General features: G+C 36.1%; 3 protein-coding genes across 3 annotated transcripts in view; 1 reads left to right on the plus strand and 2 right to left on the minus strand.

The window, feature by feature from the left end:
* LOC124220589 (phospholipid scramblase 1) overlaps positions 1–21,312 on the plus strand; it is an 83,380-nt gene that overhangs the window by 19,133 nt on the left and 42,935 nt on the right. The gene's annotated exons all lie outside the window — the stretch shown is intronic.
* On the minus strand, positions 1,671–2,192 carry LOC138191040 (uncharacterized). Its single transcript, XM_069136503.1, has 2 exons — positions 1,935–2,192; positions 1,671–1,859 (listed from the first exon to the last, which is right to left on the minus strand). Exons 1-2 carry the CDS (start codon positions 2,190–2,192, stop codon positions 1,671–1,673), a joined length of 447 nt encoding a protein of 148 aa, XP_068992604.1.
* Positions 11,566–12,024, minus strand: LOC124218507 (uncharacterized). The gene has a single exon (XM_046625027.1). It carries the CDS (start codon positions 12,022–12,024, stop codon positions 11,566–11,568), a length of 459 nt encoding a protein of 152 aa, XP_046480983.1.

A 21,312-nucleotide genomic window follows, 5' to 3' on the forward strand; every position in this document is an offset into this window, starting at 1 on the left:
ATACATAACACAAATCGTGACTGAGATATATTTTTTTGTCACCGATAATTGAAGCCACCTCTTGATCAGCCCAATGCTCGATCAAAAATTTAACGAGAGCTTCTTTAAACTTGATATTTTTTAAGTCTTTCGCAAAGTCAGATGTTCTCGTTTGTTGAGGACCAGAGATGTGGAAGTCTTTGTCATTCGTATGACCTCGGAGAGCATGCTCACAATCTTTGATCGAAGGTGTAAAGTAGCGATCAAATACAATGATTACATGACTTGCCGAATTAATCACGAGGGATTGTAAAATTTTTTTTGATAAATCTCCAAAATTGCGTGGCATTTGCTTGAAGGTGTTTAAAAAAAAGAAGCCATCTACAATAAGAAAATCTATCTGCTGTGGAGGTTGCTCCATCTCTTCCATTTTTTTCCTCCAACTCTTGGACTAATACTGACTTAACAGTCTTATTGATTGAACCGTCTATGTGACATAGTGATAGGGGAACTGGAGTAATAGGGAAGCAAAGTACTTTTTCAAGATTTAAATTAGTGTCTAATGATAAAGCTAATAACCGCCCAAATAAATCTCGCTGTAATTTGACTTCATGTACTTTTCCTCCAATTTTGACTGTCTTTTTTTTCTTTAAACTTTCGAAAGTCAGTACCTGATTTTTTTTTAATGCTTTGTGAAATCTGTCTGAATTTATATTACACTCCGTTATAAACTAATCTCTCAAAAATTCTCCGGATGACACAGCAGTCAACAAACTATTTGCTATTTCTGGAGTAGTAGCCTGTCCAGTTGAAATATTGTACAGTTGGTCCTGATCCATTGAAGAAGAGAATGGATTAGTAGTCTGTTGAATGCTCTTCCTGAACGCTTCAATTTGTTTGTGGTGTTTTTTAATTCGATCTGGATGTAAGTCTGCGGTGATGTCGTGATGGCTGTTAAGTCCTGCACGAGTTAGAACATGCGAGATTATTCGCGTCCGAGCTCCATGATTTCGTGCCCAACGTTGTCTAGCAGAGATGGAGTTCGTAAAATTCACGATTCCAGTAAGCCGACGTGCTGCTTCACCATTAATCGTCTGCTCCAATGTTAAATCTACCGGGATCCGCGAGAAACGTTTAGTTGTCCTTCGAACACCAAACGAGCCTTTAGCTATTTCGGCTCGGAGACCGGGATGTGTATTCTCTACATGTTGCAGTTGATTAATATAGTAAACTAGCCACCGACTGTAGTTTTGCTGATTAAAATAAAAGAATAAATTCACAATTTTCCCAAGTGCATACAAATATAAATCTAAGTCTCCTACACGAATACTTTTAATGAATAAATGATAAAGATTTATCAAATCGATATACATGGCGTAAAATTGTGCCGTTTTTCCATGCTTGCCTTCTAAAGTTTCCGATGTATATTGGTCATATAGCTGAATAAGATGTTGTGTATCAGTGTGCTGTACTTGTGGAGAGATATCTTGATGGTGCATGAACGCCGTGAGATATTCTACGACTGATTCTTGAACTGTCACATTTTTTTTTTCTAAAAAAGTTTCAAAGTGAAATTGCTGTAAAGTTAAAGACACCATTAGGTGCGCTTCATTTACCCTACATACCACATGAAACCCTTCTTTTAGAAGCGTCTCCACGGCTGCCTTTAGTTCTGCCCCTTGTGGGGCGTTCTATCCCTTGACTACGATGTTCTTCTTGTTTTCTCTCCTCTCCCTGGCTTCTTCTTTCTTCACCAGTCTCTCGAGCTTATCGTTCCTGCCGATTGCCTCCGACTCTAGGTCGGCCAGCTTTTCCTTGGTCATCAGTTCTGATTCTTTTCTAACTTTTTTGTGTTGTTCAGGTCCTCTATCAGCCTCGATCTACCTTATTTCATCTCTTGTTGTTGCATTGTCTATTCTTAAGTCTTTTACGTCTTGTTGCACGGTAATCATTACCTTTATCTTGTCCAGTTGCTTCTTCGTTGCCATATCTTTCTTTTCTTTCATTTCTTCTTGTTCCTGTTCCCCTTTGCTGTCCGACTTTGGAGGCAATCTGTAGACATTCCTTTGCTTCTCCACATTCCTTACGAATTCTTCTTCCGCTCTTTTTCTATCCGACGCCCTATTTTTCTTTTGCAAAAATCTTTTAGCGAGCCTACGCTGTCCGCTCTGCGTAGCCAGTTGGGTGGATAGGGGAGGTCTTCGCCTTTTCATCTGCTTTTTTGCTGGGTAACTTGCCGACCGCTCTTGCCTAACGCTATCCGTGTCTAGACGACACTACCGCTAGCTTTTCGGGCTTAAGGCGTGGATACAATGGTTAGTTACATTGTCGTAGTCGTAAACGTAGAATGTTGGAGAATAGGTTTGACTGTGTAGACTATCTAGAACTGCAATATTGTGTCGTAAAACGAGAGCGAAGCATCGACTTTTTCAAAATTTATGGTTCCACTGTCATAATTCTGAACCGCGAATGTTGGGGATTACGCTTAAGGTGCCGCTGACCTGGCATGTCCTATATATATTTCGTGACGTCAGAAGCGGGGAAATCGCCCGCACAAATCCTGATAAAACGGGGGTACGAATCTGACTAGGAAAATTTTCAAAAGATAGCTTGAATAAAATTGTACGTCTGTATCTCAATCACTACTATCGCAGATCACTGATAACGTCTAATAAAAATAATGATGAACTCAATAAAATCACGTCGCGTCAAACATGGCCGATCGGGCTAGCGACTTGTTGAATATTCACCGCTTGTACGATATCAGAATTTCTTTCACTTTTGCCAGGGAGATACCGACGTACAAAAACACACAAGTAATCCGGGAAAACCTATAGCACCAGTCAGTTTTCTGTAAATATGGCACGATTTATGCGGGCGATTTTCAGGTGACAGGAGCCCGTTCTGATGCACGAGAAGTCCGTAATTTAGTTCAACGTTGAACCACCAGAAGCGCTGTAGTCGACCGAAGCGGTACCAGGTGGTAAAACGACATGGTAATACGCACACGTCCTATGTTTCTGCTAAAGCAAGAATCTGCAGTGCCGACGAGAGCATATATAGGCTTTCAGGTAGATACGAAAAAATGTACAACTCACTCAGAATAACCGTTAGATTTTGAAATTCGTGCATATTATAAGGCATCGTTTGGAAATGGTAACATCAGTTTACAATCGCGGTAACTATTCGTAATCGCACGTAGCCCGACTGTACGTGAACGGGGCATTCCATGCGAAACCGACCAACTCGTGACCCCGACCAATTTTGATTCTATTGAAAATTTTACATTTTCTTGTACCTGCCAAAAGCAGTCTTTCTGAAATATTTTAGATGTTTGTCTCAACCCATCCAAACACCATAAGTTTATCAAATCGCACAATTTTTTTTAAAATTCTCATGGCTTTTCCAAAACCCGATATTAAAATAACATACTGTTTCTTTTCTCGTTTTGAGTCGTAGTTCCACAAAGAAAATTATTCTTTTTTATTTTATTGAAGGGTTTTGGGGCATTCTACATCGAGTACGCACCACTTAAATCTGCCTTTTTTCATCGGTTTGATAGAAAATCATTAACAAAAACGAAAATACCTATCCATTAATTCCTGTTCGTCGAAAAGGCAGATATAAATGGCGAATAATTTACATAGAATGCCCCATATACGCTCCGGATATCCTCATCTAATAGTAGCATCGATGTCCGCAAAATTGTCATACTTACAGATTATTGACCGAAAGATTAGATGCGGCAGTAAAATAAATACCGAAATTGCAGGAAACACGCAAGTATAGGCGTGAGGGTTTAGGGTTGAGATAAAAATTGTGCTCTTGAACACATCATTATTTATTTATTTATAAAAAATTTGGGGGGGGGGGTGGGCCGGTTGATAATCGTCCGAGCCTGTTTTAAAGATTACCCTAATACATACGCGAAATTGTTTCTGAACCGGATGTGTTTAACAATACTAGAAATACATCCCGCAAAAAATCTATGTCACTGTACATACATACAATTACTGCATACAACGGTTCAAGATTCGTGGCAAACATTTTACAGGGCCGATCCTTGTTAAAATTCTGATGAAGATTTGCTTGCCAATTTTTTCTGTTTTTAATTCTCAACAAATAAGGATTTCATACTTTATTTGCTTCGTTTCATTTGTCAATTACGCCTAGTTCTGAATGATGCTACCAAAATTTTTTTTTCACATCAGACGAACTACCTGAAATTTACTCATTAGGTGGAAATCGTTATAAAACTACATACCGTGACTTCTCGTAGATGGTATACGCTACGGATACGCTAGCGAGTTTTGGGTTGGTTTCTGCATCGTATACGACCTACGAAAAGTCAGGGTATATGTTACTGCTGTACATCAAAGTCCAGCACAATCCTATAATATTTCACAGAAATTTGGAACTCTCGAAGGAATCAACTTCTTCGGATTCCGAGTACTATCCCTCACGCGCCACTGTCCCCACTATCCGCACGGCCGTCACTTCTGCGTTTCCTCGCATACCGTCCGTAATTTGCCGTGTCACAAGTTCTAATCACGTGCAAATTTTCACGCGGCCAGTGTGTATACATATATTTGTTACAAACAACAATAATCTTGTGAGTGCAACAATGGATAAGTTACGTCGCACGGCTGAACCGAAAAAAGGTTAAATTTGACGCGCCGACGAAGGAATCGTTCGTTGCAATGGTAAGTGTTTTAAACTGCAAATTTCTGTTATGTAATTATAGATATCATTTACAAGAATCCTGCCAAATCTGCACTTGCTATGCAGGGTGATTCGTAATTCACAGCAAATACTTGGCAGGGCGAATCCTTGTCAAAATTGGAGTCGAAAGTTCCTAAGAAATTTTTCGGGAAAACGCCTTTTTTCATTCAAAGAAATGGAAATTTAATTTTTTCGGATTTCTGTTTCGATCAACCTTTTAATTTCTTGGGTCTTCGTCAGAATTGATATCGAAATTCCCCGGTTAATTTGTAAATAATTTGTACGAAAATTTTATTTTCACAGCTGTCTCGCAGAGGTCACTGGGAGTGTAAATTCAAAATGGCGACCAAATCATACTTATGCGTATATTCGAAAAATTGTTTTTTAGGTTAAAATGGTTTTTCTTGAATAACTCGGCCAGTTTTGATTTTACAGAAAAACCGTCACAACAAAAGCTGTGTAAATTTTGATTCTCTACAAGTTTAGTTCTTACAGTTTTTCTTCTAGGATCAAGATTTTTGGAATTGAACCTGAAAAAAGTGACAAATTCGAAATATTTCCATTATCTCGTTTATTTTCAACTTAATGGCATAAATGAATAGCAACAAACTTGTTGAGAATCAAATTCTGAACAACTTCGGTTTCCACCTTTTTTTCCAAAAATCGATATTTTCGGAATTTAACCCGAAAAGGAAGGATTCTCCGTCATTTTTTTTTCGACCATCTCAGATCTGCCCCATAATTGGTTACATCAAAGTACTACTAAAAGGTACTCTGTGTGAATTTTTTCAGATTTTTCAATTCATTATTTGAGAAATTGCCGTTTTTTTTTTCAACTGAATATACATTACCGTTCATAAGTATGGAAACACTCGCCCCAGAGTGTTCTCACTGTACTCATGATGCTCATTGTATTTCTACGAAAATGTATACCGTTGAGGAGTTGGGAGGGACTTCCAGCATTTTCATAGTATAGAAAAAAAATGTAGAAAACAAATCGTCTGTTTGCTTCGAAAGAGTGGCGTTCGAAAGATCGTCGTTTTGTTGACATTTTTCAAAATATTGAGTAACCAAATTGTATACGTGTTTCAAATTTTCTTTTCTCTGTTCTCTTCATTTATAATCATTTTGATTTTTTGTTAGGAGTGTGCAGAACATTAGAATTGCTGAATGCTTCGTTGCGAATACCACAATTTTATCGGAGCCTAGATTCGAATGCTCGGAGAGTTCAATTATTATAATCGTACGGTAATTTTCTTTTCCGATAATTGGAGAAATTTACCCGTGTTGACATATACCCTAAGTACGATACAAACATGCGAGAAATTTCAAATCTTAAGGAAAATAAATATTACGACTGTTATTATTTCATCATATAAACCATAAAAAGTCAGTTGGGACGAAATTTAGGTTCTTGAGTCAGAAATATCATTCTGACAAAAAATGACCGCGTATTTTCCAGAACAATGAAAGCTCTTTCGAAGTGATATGTGAGCATAAAAAATGAAAACCTATTTCTACGATTTTTTTTCCGGAAGCGCCGAGTCATTCAATTTTGTTGCAAAATGAGCGCGCAGTAAACTTGAAGAATCAATATCTCATCTCCGGTTCTATTTGACGTAGACAATTATTCACAGCACATTCGCGAGTAGAGAGGATAAGCTTTCGTAGAAAACTTTGGTTTATCCGGAAACATTGAACATTGTAATTGTTATTAACGAACGAATTGTTTATTGGCAACATTTTTTGGCGACGCTTCTACCATTTTATACATTCTGTAAAAAATCTTTCCGATTACAAATAATCCATCGGGTTTGACGAGGAATTTCCCATTCATATTCATTCCGAATGACCATACATTAGATATCTGCTATCGGTAGTAAAATATTGAACACGGAACTTCGAATTCCTGCATTTTGGACTGAAACTCTTTACAGAGTTGTGGCTTCCATCTAATTAACTCCTTTTTTGTTTGCTCCGGGTATAGCTGACTTAGCGTTAAAACTAAAGGGAAATGATCTGATAAAGTTGGTAAAAGCAAGACTTCAAGGTGAGAATGTACTCTAGAGCAATAACATTTCCCCAGATCAAATCATTTACCGACCGACCAACTTCACTTGCAAATGTGAATCTTCCCGGATTATCACTTGCTGTCCTACCGTTAATTACGAAAAAACTAAATTCCTCCATGAAATCCAGTAAAAGCCTCCCTCTTTTATTTGATTCCTTATCTAGAAAGAGTCTCGTCCTTGATAGTGTTGAATTGACCAAGACTTCATCAAAGATGGGGTTCTCTGATCCGATTCTGGCATTGAAATCCCCTGCAATTATAAACGCCTCTGTAGGAAATTCGCTGCGTAAATAATTAATTTTATCATACAGATCGCTCAGAACTATACCAATATCCGCATTGGGGCTGATATATACATTTGTGAAAATAAAACTAAAGTTGTTTTTCATTATCCTTAGTATTATATAATACTTAGATTTGAAGAGGACTGTTTTCTTCGTAGTTGTTGAATCTGTATACACGGCCAGTCCTCCTGCTGCTCTTCCCCTCTCCGCTGTTCGTACTGCTGGGCTATAGGTGAGCTCTTGTTTATACTGGATTGTTTTGAAAATTCTTACTTGTGGAGTGAGAGCCCGCGACGCCCAGACGTTCGTTATATTATAAAAGCTGAAAATTCTTCTATATGTATATGTCCCCTATACAGGTATAAGCAAACCCAGCCTATACAACCTGGGTCGCGGTGGCTTTGGCAGGTAACAGGTAGTAAAGGTGAGTAAAATTGTGTTTCAAATTTGTGATAGTATAAAACTTAGTTTTCATATATTTTAACTTACAATCATATTAGAAACCGCCTTGTCTATTGGCGGACACTTAGGACGGTAACAATCCCTTTCCAGACACCCTCACAGTCTAATTATTTATAAATCTACTTTCGTCATAGTATAAAATCTGACTTTTATATATGTTATTCAGAAAATTAAACGAATAATGTTTCCACAATCCCCAGTCACTTTCGATGGTTCCCCTATCTTCCCAGACACATTGAAGTCTACTCCAGGCGTGCGCGCGATGAATATACATGCAGAGATGAGTAGGGAGATCTCCAACGCTCGGCTTTTCGTGATACCAGCTAGGTTGGAGCGTCGACGTGACACCTAGGCGGCCACGCACCGAAGGTGGCCCATTTCCGACCTGACACCTAGGCGGCCATGCACCGAAGGTGGCCCACAATCGTGCATATATAGATATACTCGGTCGCTCGAGCAAGCGGTTGCAAATCGCATCCTTGTCCCCGCTCGCACAGATATTTCCAGGAATGCAAGAATTGGGATTTTTTTGTTTCAATTATGAATGTCAGCGAATAAAAGTATCTCCAGATTTGATAAATTTTGGATTCAATTAGCGGACGCTGAACCAAAATAATTAACCATTCCCAGCCCGAATACTTTTTTTTTCTTTTTTTTAATAAATATTATTTTTTTATTGATATGAAAATATGTGACGCCTGGTGTTCTCGAATATTTGTACACGCAGTCTATGGAAAAATATACGAAGCCAGCTCGATAACATTTATGCAAAATGTGCAATGGGCAAGTGGTTGGAGGAAATTTTTTTTTTCTCGAACTGAATCTTCCAGAGAACCATCAGCGAATTCCAAGCAAGCTCCATAAACATACCGAGCAAACGCGCGATCACGGACGTAGCTGTGGTGTGGCTGAGTGGATACCACATGAGGATGAATTTTCAATCACAGGTTTTTGCGCGAAGTTTTCCTGTATTTAAGTTAATTACTGCTGCCTTTGCTATAATACTGCATTCAAGTCTTAAACAAAACACTAAAAAATAAGTTAACCACTTAATGTAAAACAAAATGTTAGATTGAGCTTAAAATTTAAGCCGGAGTTACATAAACTAAGATAATTACAAGTGCAATATTGTAAATATTGAGCATTTATTGTTCATCTAAATAAATATGGTTTCCTCCTCAAAAAAAAAAAAAAAAAACATGAGGATGGAGTGATGCGGGACACGGGTTCGATCGCAGTTCACTCTTTTTTTTTTTTTTTTTTTAAAATTCAATCCCGGTTTTTTTTTTTGTATTTTCGGAGAGAAAAAACAAATCAAAGAAAGAAAATTTCGAGAGCCGGTCGATTTTTTCCTTCTTTCCTTTTGCTTTTTTTTTACTGAACCCACCTTTTTTGTAGTGGGGGTAACCCAGAAGAGAACAAATAATTGAAACAATAAAATTCCGAGAGCGAATCGATTTGTTCCCCGTTTTTGGCGCCTCTTTTTTGATGAGGAAAAGTTTTGACAGTAATGTAAAATAGAGATTACTAAACACAAATGTATTGTTTTTTAATAACACCGGCCCCACAAACAAAAAAGTGGTCTGTACTTTTGACCGGACCTACCTATCTTAATGTATTTTGAGGCGCTCAATCCGAATCTGAAGTCAGTTTTGCCCGTACACCCTCAAAATTTTGAGTAAATTGCAAAAAACCATAAAAATCGCCAAAAATTAGCATTTTTGGTAAGAAAAAAATTTATGGAAGTATAGACCAAGTATGATTTTTATGCATTTTGGTCCGCTAAACCCAAATCTGAAGTTTATTCAACCATAAGCCTTTTAAAATTTAATTCGGCCGGTGTTATTAAAAAACAATACATTTGTGTTTAGTAATCTCTATTTTACATTACTGTCAAAACTTTTCCTTATCAAAAAAGAGGCGCCAAAAACGGGGAACAAATCGATTCGCTCTCGGAATTTTATTGTTTCAATTATTTGTTCTCTTCTGGGTTACCCCCACTACAAAAAAGGTGGGTTCAGTAAAAAAAAAGCAAAAGGAAAGAAGGAAAAAATCGACCGGCTCTCGAAATTTTCTTTCTTTGATTTGTTTTTTCTCTCCGAAAATACAAAAAAAAAAACCGGGATTGAATTTTAAAAAAAAAAAAAAAAAAGAGTGAACTGCGATCGAACCCGTGTCCCGCATCACTCCATCCTCATGTTTTTTTTTTTTTTTTTGAGGAGGAAACCATATTTATTTAGATGAACAATAAATGCTCAATATTTACAATATTGCACTTGTAATTATCTTAGTTTATGTAACTCCGGCTTAAATTTTAAGCTCAATCTAACATTTTGTTTTACATTAAGTGGTTAACTTATTTTTTAGTGTTTTGTTTAAGACTTGAATGCAGTATTATAGCAAAGGCAGCAGTAATTAACTTAAATACAGGAAAACTTCGCGCAAAAACCTGTGATTGAAAATTCATCCTCATGTGGTATCCACTCAGCCACACCACAGCTACGTCCGTGATCGCGCGTTTGCTCGGTATGTTTATGGAGCTTGCTTGGAATTCGCTGATGGTTCTCTGGAAGATTCAGTTCGAGAAAAAAAAAATTTCCTCCAACCACTTGCCCATTGCACATTTTGCATAAATGTTATCGAGCTGGCTTCGTATATTTTTCCATAGACTGCGTGTACAAATATTCGAGAACACCAGGCGTCACATATTTTCATATCAATAAAAAAATAATATTTATTAAAAAAAAGAAAAAAAAAGTATTCGGGCTGGGAATGGTTAATTATTTTGGTTCAGCGTCCGCTAATTGAATCCAAAATTTATCAAATCTGGAGATACTTTTATTCGCTGACATTCATAATTGAAACAAAAAAATCCCAATTCTTGCATTCCTGGAAATATCTGTGCGAGCGGGGACAAGGATGCGATTTGCAACCGCTTGCTCGAGCGACCGAGTATATCTATATATGCACGATTGTGGGCCACCTTCGGTGCATGGCCGCCTAGGTGTCAGGTCGGAAATGGGCCACCTTCGGTGCGTGGCCGCCTAGGTGTCACGTCGACGCTCCAACCTAGCTGGTATCACGAAAAGCCGAGCGTTGGAGATCTCCCTACTCATCTCTGCATGTATATTCATCGCGCGCACGCCTGGAGTAGACTTCAATGTGTCTGGGAAGATAGGGGAACCATCGAAAGTGACTGGGGATTGTGGAAACATTATTCGTTTAATTTTCTGAATAACATATATAAAAGTCAGATTTTATACTATGACGAAAGTAGATTTATAAATAATTAGACTGTGAGGGTGTCTGGAAAGGGATTGTTACCGTCCTAAGTGTCCGCCAATAGACAAGGCGGTTTCTAATATGATTGTAAGTTAAAATATATGAAAACTAAGTTTTATACTATCACAAATTTGAAACACAATTTTACTCACCTTTACTACCTGTTACCTGCCAAAGCCACCGCGACCCAGGTTGTATAGGCTGGGTTTGCTTATACCTGTATAGGGGACATATACATATAGAAGAATTTTCAGCTTTTATAATATAACGAACGTCTGGGCATCGCGTGCTCTTAGACTATTGCGGCTCTTCGGTACACCAGTTTTCACAAACAGCTAATACGTCGCCCGATTTAACAACACTCCCAAGTTCGTTTACGTTCGAAATACCCGTGCTATTCCAAAAGATTATTCTCGAGTGTTTATATCTATCTGATTTTAGCTATAGGTCTTTATTACTGATTCTTTTCGGTCTCGTTAGCGCTGCTAATCTTTCGGAGCTCCTGTTTTTTGTCTTTTTTGGAGTAAAGGGCACACTTTCAATGTTCTGTTGTTGTATCTGCTTTTCAAACGAGTTTAATTTTTTTTCCGCCTCTTGATAAGTCATAAATTGCTGATCCACTAACAATTTAAAACCTTTTACTTTTACGGTTTTGCCATGCTTTTCCAGGTCCATCTTCAGCAAACGCAATTTTTCTTTTTTTTCCCTCTCTATTTCTGACAAGTCTTTTTCTAGGATAACTTCGGTATTTTTCAATTTCATATTCTACTTGAGAACCGAGTACTTTGCTCTTTTATTAACCATCGAGATTTTCACTGGTCTGTTCCCGACCTCTTTTCCAACTCTAAAAATTGCTTCTACATCCCTCTCGGCAATGCCTATGCCCGCTGTCCTCAAGATTTCCATCACCGATTTATTTAAATCACCATTCACTTCCAAAGTGTCAGGCACCTTGAACATCATCAAGTTTTTCTCTCTTTCCTGCTTCAGCAAAAAATCTATTTTCATCTCAATATTATCAATCCTCTCCTTATGGTCTTCATACTTTTGCTCCGGAGCTCTGCATCTCCCTGTCCATTCTTTTAGTTCGTTTCTGACCTCCTTCACTGAGGTTGAGAGATCTTCAGTTGTTTTTCCAATTTTATTCACTTCACTTTTAGTTTCGTTAACCGTCTCGCTGACTTTCTTCAGCAACTCTGCCAACGAATCAATCGTATTACTCATTATACCTTAACAACCTTAACATGCACTTAGACGATATGGACAGCCTTCTTTCTAGAAATATAATCACAGCGGCCAGGGAACTGGGAATGATCTCACGACAAGGGGGAATCTCGTTAGAAAAGTGCCGAAAAAATAAAGAATGCACTAGGATAAAGAGCCTGCTCAGAAAATCTCTAAAGATCTGTAAAAAATCAAAATTTGAAAAGCCACAGGTTTACGACTATCTAGTTCTCAAAAAGCAATACAAGGAGGTATGCAAGCGCAGTGAAAAAGAATATAGGGAAAAAATTATTAACGGAGTAGTGGACGCAAAAAATCCACAAGAATTTTGGAAAGCGGTGAACAGGTACAGAAAAAAGCCGATAAAGGGGGCTGAGAGTATTAGTTTGAATGAATGGTGTAGCTTTTTTCGAGAGTTCCACGAGGTTAACAACCCGGTAACAGCTCCGACTCCTGAGCTCACCAATGGTGATGAGATGTTGGATTCTCCAATAGGTCTAAATGAAATTTACAGTAGTATTGCTCATAGTAAATCAAACAAGGCCCCTGAAATAAACTCGATTACAAACGAGTTTCTGAAAAATCTTACTCCGAATTGGGTTTTATATATGAATGTAATGTTCAATAGGATTATGGATACAGAAAAGACTCCAAACAACTGGTCCTGTATACTAACTAAAATGCTGTATAAAAACAAAGGAGCAATTAGGGATCCAAATAATTACAGGCCAATTGCGCTTGTAAATACAATTGTCAAATGCTTTACGTTTCTTCTGAATAAAAGGGTTGATGCGTGGTGCGACATCAATAATATTCTCTCCGAATGGCAGGCAGGCTTCCGGAAAAAAAGAAGTTGCTTAGATAATATATTCACACTCAATTCAATAATCCAATTGCATATACAGAAGACAAGAGGCAAATTATATGCGGTTTTCGTTGATCTTAAAAGCGCATTCCCGTCTGTAGATCACTCCATGCTCTGGGGTAAACTGCAAAGAAAAGGGCTTAGCTCAAAAGTTATAAAAATTCTTCAAAGCTTGTACTCTTCGGTAAATATCAGAATTGGGAATTCAGACGGGATTTCAGACCCTATTTATATTACAAAAGGTGTATTGCAGGGTGAGATACTTTCCTCAATCCTCTTTTCAATTTTTATTGCTAATTTAGAAGATTTTCTGCTAAAAAAAAAGTATATTAGAGGTGTATCAATTAATCATTTAGTAGAAATTTTGTTACTAGCATATGCCGACGACATTGTCATTTTGGCCGAAAGCTATATTCATATGAAGAGAATAATTGAAGCCTTATATGAGTACTGTGTAATAAATAAGTTATCTGTAAATACCAAAAAAACGAAAGTAATTATTTTTCGAAAAGGCGGTCGCAGACATAAACAGGAAGAAAAAAAATTCATGTTCGGGGATAGCTCTGTTGAAATAGTCAAGGAATACGTTTATCTGGGGGTGACCTTTTCTCAAACGGAGTCATATGAATCACATACAAAAAAAATAGTTTCCAAAGCCAAAGCAGCGTGCTCTTCCACATTAGCGTTAATACATAGAATACATGCGAATTCTTGTAAAGTTTACGACGACCTATTTGGGGCGCTTGTACAATCAATATTATTATACGGTACAGAGGTGTATTCACTGAGGCATCTAGATAGTGTGGAAAAGATACAGTTAGGTTTCTTCAAAAAACTCATGAATTTACCTCAGTGCACACCGAGTTATGCGGTAAGAAGAGAATTGAGACTTGGTCAATATTCGCTCTTAGTCTTTAAGCAAGTCATAAGATGGATTAATAAAATTTTGAGAATGGAAGATGATCGATACCCGAAAATTTGTTTCCTTAGACAACTGCATTTAAGTCAGTACAAAAGTGCCCAGGATAATGTGAACTATAATTGGGTGGTATTAGTGAAGAAAATGTTCTTTGAACCAATTGACAGGCTAGACCTGTGGAATGAAACGACGCCAGGCGAAATAACGCTGCAAGAACCTGAACTGTTAGAGAAGTATAAGGAATACTTGAGCGATATGGATGGAAAAAAAGTAGCACAGTCCTCCTCACTTATCATGTACAATTGGTTGCAGGCTGAGAATAAGGTTCAGGAATATCTGAAAGCGTCAATACCTCTGAAAATATTAAAAGTCACCTGTCAATATAAGCTAGCGAACTCCTACTACACAAGAATAATAGTCGACTCTAGGCATTACAAAATATCTGAAGGAAGATACTGTAACTATTGCAGCGAAGTTATAGACGTAGGTCACCTGACTGTTTCATGTAGAGAGCTATACTATAAAAGAGTCGGACTAAAACTACCTCTCTTAGAAAACGTATCGCTTGATATACATACGATTTTTTCTCTCCCAATAGATGGTAAAATATTGAGAAAGTTTATGCTCTTACATGTTTTGAGCTTGCTCATTATTCAGTGTACTATAGCCAATAAGCGAGTTTTAGTATTAAAAAATAAATTGGAACTATGTTGTATATATATATTGTAAAATCTCGAAAAGAATAATACAATAAACTAACTATTGAACACGGTGAAATTTAGAGTGATTCGTAAAAAATGAATATCTTAATTTCAACAGAATTATCTCAACTTTTCGGATTATTCAAGATGATCAAAATTTTTAATCACACTATTCCATTTCATCAGATTCGACCATTCACTTTTAACATTTTTGGGTATAGTGAGATGGCGCCAACACATGGTTGTAAGAGAACAGAAGAGGACCCATGTATTTGTATGTCTTTATATGATAAGGAGGGGAGGGCACGAATTCTCTGCCAAAGTATATTTTTATCGACAAGTACTAATCATGTTATGGATTCTGCATTGAAAAAGCGAAACAACCAAATGAACACGCTTATATTTTACAGGATAATCCGTCGTAACCGTTGGACGGACGCAATGTCACATGCCGCGAGGATATCTTCATGGAGTGGTGAACTATGTTCAAATTACATTACTTCGCAAAGGATGCTAGAAACTCCCATCAACCGGGAGAAGGAACTGTTTCGCACAACCCGCAGCTTCATAGTTACCTCGAATCTCGGATACTATTTCCTTGCATTTAATATTTCAGAGGATATAAAAATAATCGTCAACGTCTATGTCAACAATTGGGTATTTGCATGATTTTTATATTTCTTAACTTTTGATGTTTTTCGATTCTATAAATTTTTTTAGAATTTTTGAAAAAAAAATATTTTGTTTTTGTTTATAAATATTTAAATAATTTAATAAATAAAAGTGGTCCTAAATCACATAAAAGTCACGTGACATAAAACGGAATGTGATTGGTTTGACGTCATTGTGCTGCTACTGGCGCGTTTATTTGAATCCACAAAGAGTAATGTACAATATTTTCTAGCGCTAAAAAAATTTTAAGTAAGTTTTTTAAACTTTAAGTTTGATACATTGTATAATTAATGTCAGACTTCGGTGAAAATAATTAAAATAGAAATCAATTTTTGTGTGGTGTTTTTTTTTTTTTAACTCACACGGATAATTGTGTGGAGGTTATGATCACGTCAATGTTATTATACTAAGAATGTTAAGCAAGCATTAGTTTGAGTATTTTCACAAGTTGGTACTATACACCAACAAAAATCGTTTTTTAATGACATATTAAATAATTTAATAACTTTAGTTTATAATAAACAGCACTATCAGACGTTCTTTTCATCAATCACAACACAGAGAAACAGCTGATTACACGTACGGCGTGCTTACAGGAGAACTTGGCGCTAAAAATTTCAAAAAAATTCAGCATTGTGACGTCACATACGCGAGATGGAGCTACTTATTCATTTAAATATTGCCTTTTTTTTATTTATTAAATTATTTAAATACTTATAAACAAAAACAAAATATTTTTTTTTCAAAAATTCTAAAAAAATTTATAGAATCGAAAAACATCAAAAGTTAAGAAATATAAAAATCATGCAAATACCCAATTGTTTCATATATCCATAGTAACATGAATAAAGTGTTCCAATATCATATATAATCTTTTTTTGAAACCCTTTTCACTAGTAAAATAGCTTCGAACATAAAATTATTTCGTTATTGTCAGTAGAGTTGTGTGTAACAAGCGATGTACAATTTCAGAATGATTCCGATACAGTAATACCCCGAAGTTACGCTATGGGTCGTTCCGGCATTGACGGCGTAAGTCGAAAGAAACGTAAGTCGGGGTGCACGTTTTATACAACTGTATAATGTACATATATATATATATATATATTAGGGTGCTTTTTTTTGGACTATTTTTTTTTTCGGTCCCATCGTGAAATTTTGTTGGAAATACAACAAAAAAAATTCCCTGAAAGATTGAGCCCTTAATATTAATATTAAGTGCTCGCCCAAGGCATGTAAAGATTTCCCGCTTACAAACACGTAAACTTTAATTTTTTTCTTTAAAACATCTACAGCTCAGAGGCATTCTATGGTGTAGTCTAGGACGTCAGTAGGTTTTCTTCGGAATGAAATGCTCTACAAAAGTGCTCATTGCGGTGAAGTCGTAACTCACACCGGCGAAGTCGTACGGGCCACCCAAACCCAATTTTTTCATGAAATTCTTGTCTTTTTGCCCGTATCTCGTAAATAACAAGAGCTGCAAAAAAAAAATATTCAACAAATTTGTAGGAAATTTAATTTCCTACAAAAAAGTTCTAGAAAACCAAATTGCTAACATCGATATTTATTGAGATATTGGGCTTTTAAGGTGAGGAAGTATGGAATTTTCATGAATTATTGAGTTAAATTGTCGAATTATTGATTGTCGAATATTTTTTTGTTTTGTAGCTCTTGTAATTGTAATGACAAGAATTGTAATTGTAATGACAAGAGCTACAAAACAAAAAAATATTCGACAATCAATAATTCGATAATTTAACTCAATAATTCATGAAAATTCCATACTTCCTCACCTTAAAAGCCCAATATCTCAATAAATATCGATGTTAGCAATTTGGTTTTCTAGAACTTTTTTGTAGGAAATTAAATTTCCTACAAATTTGTTGAATATTTTTTTTTGCAGCTCTTGTTATTTACGAGATACGGGCAAAAAGACAAGAATTTCATGAAAAAATTGGGTTTGGGTGGCCCGTACGACTTCGCCGGTGTGAGTTACGACTTCACCGCAATGAGCACTTTTGTAGAGCATTTCATTCCGAAGAAAACCTACTGACGTCCTAGACTACACCATAGAATGCCTCTGAGCTGTAGATGTTTTAAAGAAAAAAATTAAAGTTTACGTGTATTTTAAGTGGGAAATCTTTACATGCTTTGGGCGAGCACTTGATATTAATATTAAGGGCTCAATCTTTCAGGGAATTTTTTTTGTTGTATTTCCAACAAAATTTCACGATGGGACCGAAAAAAAAAAATAGTCCAAAAAAAAAGCATCCTAATATATATGTATAAATACTCACCAGAGATAATCATGTATGTACCTCATAGAAAACCTCTGAAGAAGAATGAGAAATACTCTTTATTTTCGAACTACAAAATGTTCGAGCACAGTCGTCTGACGACACAAAGATTTTTTTTTCTCGCGCACAGCCGCTATCCGTAGACTGAGCGAATAATCGAATACAATGTAATGCACGGACGGAAAATAAACATGTCCATTCAAGTTTGCGACAAGGAGAAGCGGAGTTGTGCGAAGGGGGGGGGGGGGGGGGGGGCGACCGATGGCGTAACTTCAACAAACGAGACCACAACGATTCGTACCCGTTTTGTTTCAATCGTATTTTTCGAACATATTTCCAAATATCTACAAATGGTGAATGGTGATATTTATGAAATCATTTTGAAAATACTTCGTGCTGTGTAAAACTAATATTGCGCGATATGTTTTAACGTATATGGGACATTCGTTTACAACCGAACACCTTTGTGACCGACACATTTTTGATTCAGCTGTAATTTTTTTTTGACGGGTTCTATACCGAAAAAATAGGGATACGTATTCGAGGATTTTTTATTTCACATATTTCGTAAAATAGAGGGGATCGAAAATTTGATAATTTGGTGTTTTTTGGCTTGGAAGACTCACTTTCAAAAATTCATAACGCCGGTTCTATTTGAGCTGGAAAGTTCGTTTTTTTCATCTCAAAGCTAATAAAATGAATTTTATTACAACAATTCTTTCATTAACGATTATTCCGAAATTTATACTGTTATAAACAATTAATATGTTTCAATCGATTTTTAATAATTGCCTCAACCTCGTAGCGAGTTCTTAGCACAACCATCGTATTCTACGTCAAATATTTTATCCATAACGTATTTTGAATTGATGGGGAAATTATTATTACTGGAGGAAAAGAATTAATTTATCTAGCGCGGCACGTCACATCGGCGCGCGAGTTCCATTGCACGCCTCATAATCTTGCCTCGTATCGTTTTCCTCTGTAATATTGATGATTACTCTATATTTTTAATTGAATAATATTATTTATTAGCATATAAGACTTTATAAAAAATTTAACAAAAAAATAATGAAATAAAAAATATTATTGTGGCAAATAAAAAATTAATTTACCAAGATTTTAATACATTATTATTATTTAATAAACACCTCGTTCTGTATTACGTCTCACAATATTTACATTCACTTTTAATATGTATAGTATTTTTCGTTTAAAAATTTGTACAACCGTTTTTTTGTTGACACAATGAGAATTGCTTTGTTTCCAATTCTTCAAGAGAGGTTGGAATCACACAAATTTTCAAGAATAAATGTAAATATGATACGACGTACTGTAGGACGAGGTACTTATTAACTAAAAATAATGTATTGAAATCTTAATAAATTGATTTTTTATTTGACACAATAATATTTTGTATTTGATAATTTTTTTGTTACATTTTTTATAAAGTCTTACTTGCTACTGAATATTATTATTCAATTGAGAATATACAGTAATCATTTATATTACAGAAGAAAACGATACGAGGCAAGATAATGAGGCGTGCAATGGAACGCGCGCGCCGATGTGACGTGCCGCGCTGGATAAATTAATTTTATCCTACAGTAATAATAATTTATCCATCAAATAAAAATGCGTTATTGATAGATAATTTGACGTAGAATACGATGGTCGTGCTGAGAACTCACTACGAGGTGAAGGCAATTACTAAAAATCGATTTAAACATATTAATTATTTATAACAATATAAATTTCGGAATAATCGTAAATGAAACAATTGTTGCATTGAAATTCATTCTATTAGCTTTGGGTTTAAAAAACCAACTTTTCAGCTCAAACAGAACCGGCGTTATGAATTTTTGAAAATGAGTTCTCCGTGCCAGAAAACACCAAATTATCAAATTTTCGATCCCCTCTATGTTACAAAATATGTAAAATAAAAAAATCCTCGAATACGTATCTATATTTTTTCGATATAGAACCCGTGAAACAATTTTAAGCTACATCAAAATTGTGTCGGTCGATTTTTATCTAAATCTGTCCGATTCGTCAAAGAATGTCCCATATTCAAGGGTGTTTCACGGAACAATAAATTGAATTTGCTATATTCACCGTAAAACTATCAAAATAATCAGTTCGGTCGTAATGCAATCGCTATACACATGACGTCATCATTTGCATGCAAAATTCGGGTGAATCCTGTTGGTATGGTTACCGACTCAGATTCAGGTCTTTTACCGACCGCGTTTTGTCTAATATTGTGTTGCGCAGGTTGCGCTACTTCCCGGTGGAGAGTACCACCTTCGAATGGTTTGGAACCGAGGAAACTTACACAGAGGGCGCTTTGATCGATTACAACTTTTAGATCCAGGTCAGCGGCACCTTAAGGTAGTACGAGCACGTACCTCGCTATTAGACAAATACACGTTTTTTTTATATGCTACAGCAAAAACATGTACGGAAACTCCTGCAAAATTTCTAAGCGACTTACCGACTAATTATAATATTAATTAATGTGTGAAATGAAGATAATTACCCCACACAATATCGGAAATCTGTGTTGTCACAAGGTTGAGATAGACATATACGAGAGGCTGCTCACTCGCGGATTCGGTGACACGACGATTTCCGAAGGGAATCGATTTCTTGTGATTTAGACTGTGATTCCCGTGATTTCCGAATCAATGAGATGACCTATTCCAACGATTAAAAGTGATTTCTAGGTTTTGGAAATCATTGACTTTTAGACTCTCGAGAAATGAATATTGATTAATTGTTATAGATTAACAATAATTAATTTACGATCGGGGATACGTGGATACTCAATCAATAACAGAGATTATTAAAGAAATTAGAATAATTTTTTTATTCTCTGAAAAACATTAAAAATTTTTTCATTTGTAATAGGGGATGACATCGAGAATGTATCTATGCCTATGAATATATCTATACTTTAAGAAATCATGAGGAAATCAGGAATCATGCGATTCGACTGATTTCCAGCAACTTTTAACGATTGCCTGTCTGATTTTGGATGAAATGGTTCAATGATTTCTCAAGTGAGCAGCCCCTCGGAAATATAGACCTTTCGCGGTTAGACACGATAAATAAAAAACGTTGTTAAACGTTGAAAAAGAAAAAGGTCACCATTACGTACTTCTAATGAAAAATACGGGTTACGGGATATTCCGATTGGAAATCGTCGATTGTATTGTCTAATTATCGCGTGCGTCGGCTGCTTCTGCTAACGTGATAACAACGATATGGACTTGGCAATGCTGCATGGCGCCAGGTGTGCTCCGATCACTGGTATACACCTGGTATAGGTATAAACTTGTATACACGTAGCACGCGACCGAAATTCTAGCACCTGAGTACAGTGTTGCCGTTTATATCGGTGGAATTGTAAAATGATATAGCTGGTTAGACAATGCGAGTCAATCTGACTGTTGATATAACATATTCCTATGTAATATGTATTTTGTATTTTGTAGTTGTTTTGTGTATACCTTCATTTCTTCATGTAGGTATGCCTCACGCCAACTTATTTGTAGCTCTACTTGCGTTAATTCTTTTATACTCTCTAAAGGCCGATCTTATGCCTGTAAACCAGTTAAATAAATAAATACATAAATAAATATTCCGTTTCGTATAATTCAACACATGGGCATGATACATATTTCCAAAAATATCTCGTTACGTACTTTTATTATTATCACACCTAAATTTATTATTATATCGCTTCTTCCAATTTTCGTAATCATAGACTTTTAATTTTCTAGCTACTCCGCTCGTACTACCTTAAGATGAAAGTTACAAGCAAAAGTACCT

The sequence above is a fragment of the Neodiprion pinetum genome, chromosome 5 (genome assembly GCF_021155775.2).
Source record: "Neodiprion pinetum isolate iyNeoPine1 chromosome 5, iyNeoPine1.2, whole genome shotgun sequence".
In the NCBI taxonomy this organism is placed as follows: domain Eukaryota; kingdom Metazoa; phylum Arthropoda; class Insecta; order Hymenoptera; family Diprionidae; genus Neodiprion; species Neodiprion pinetum.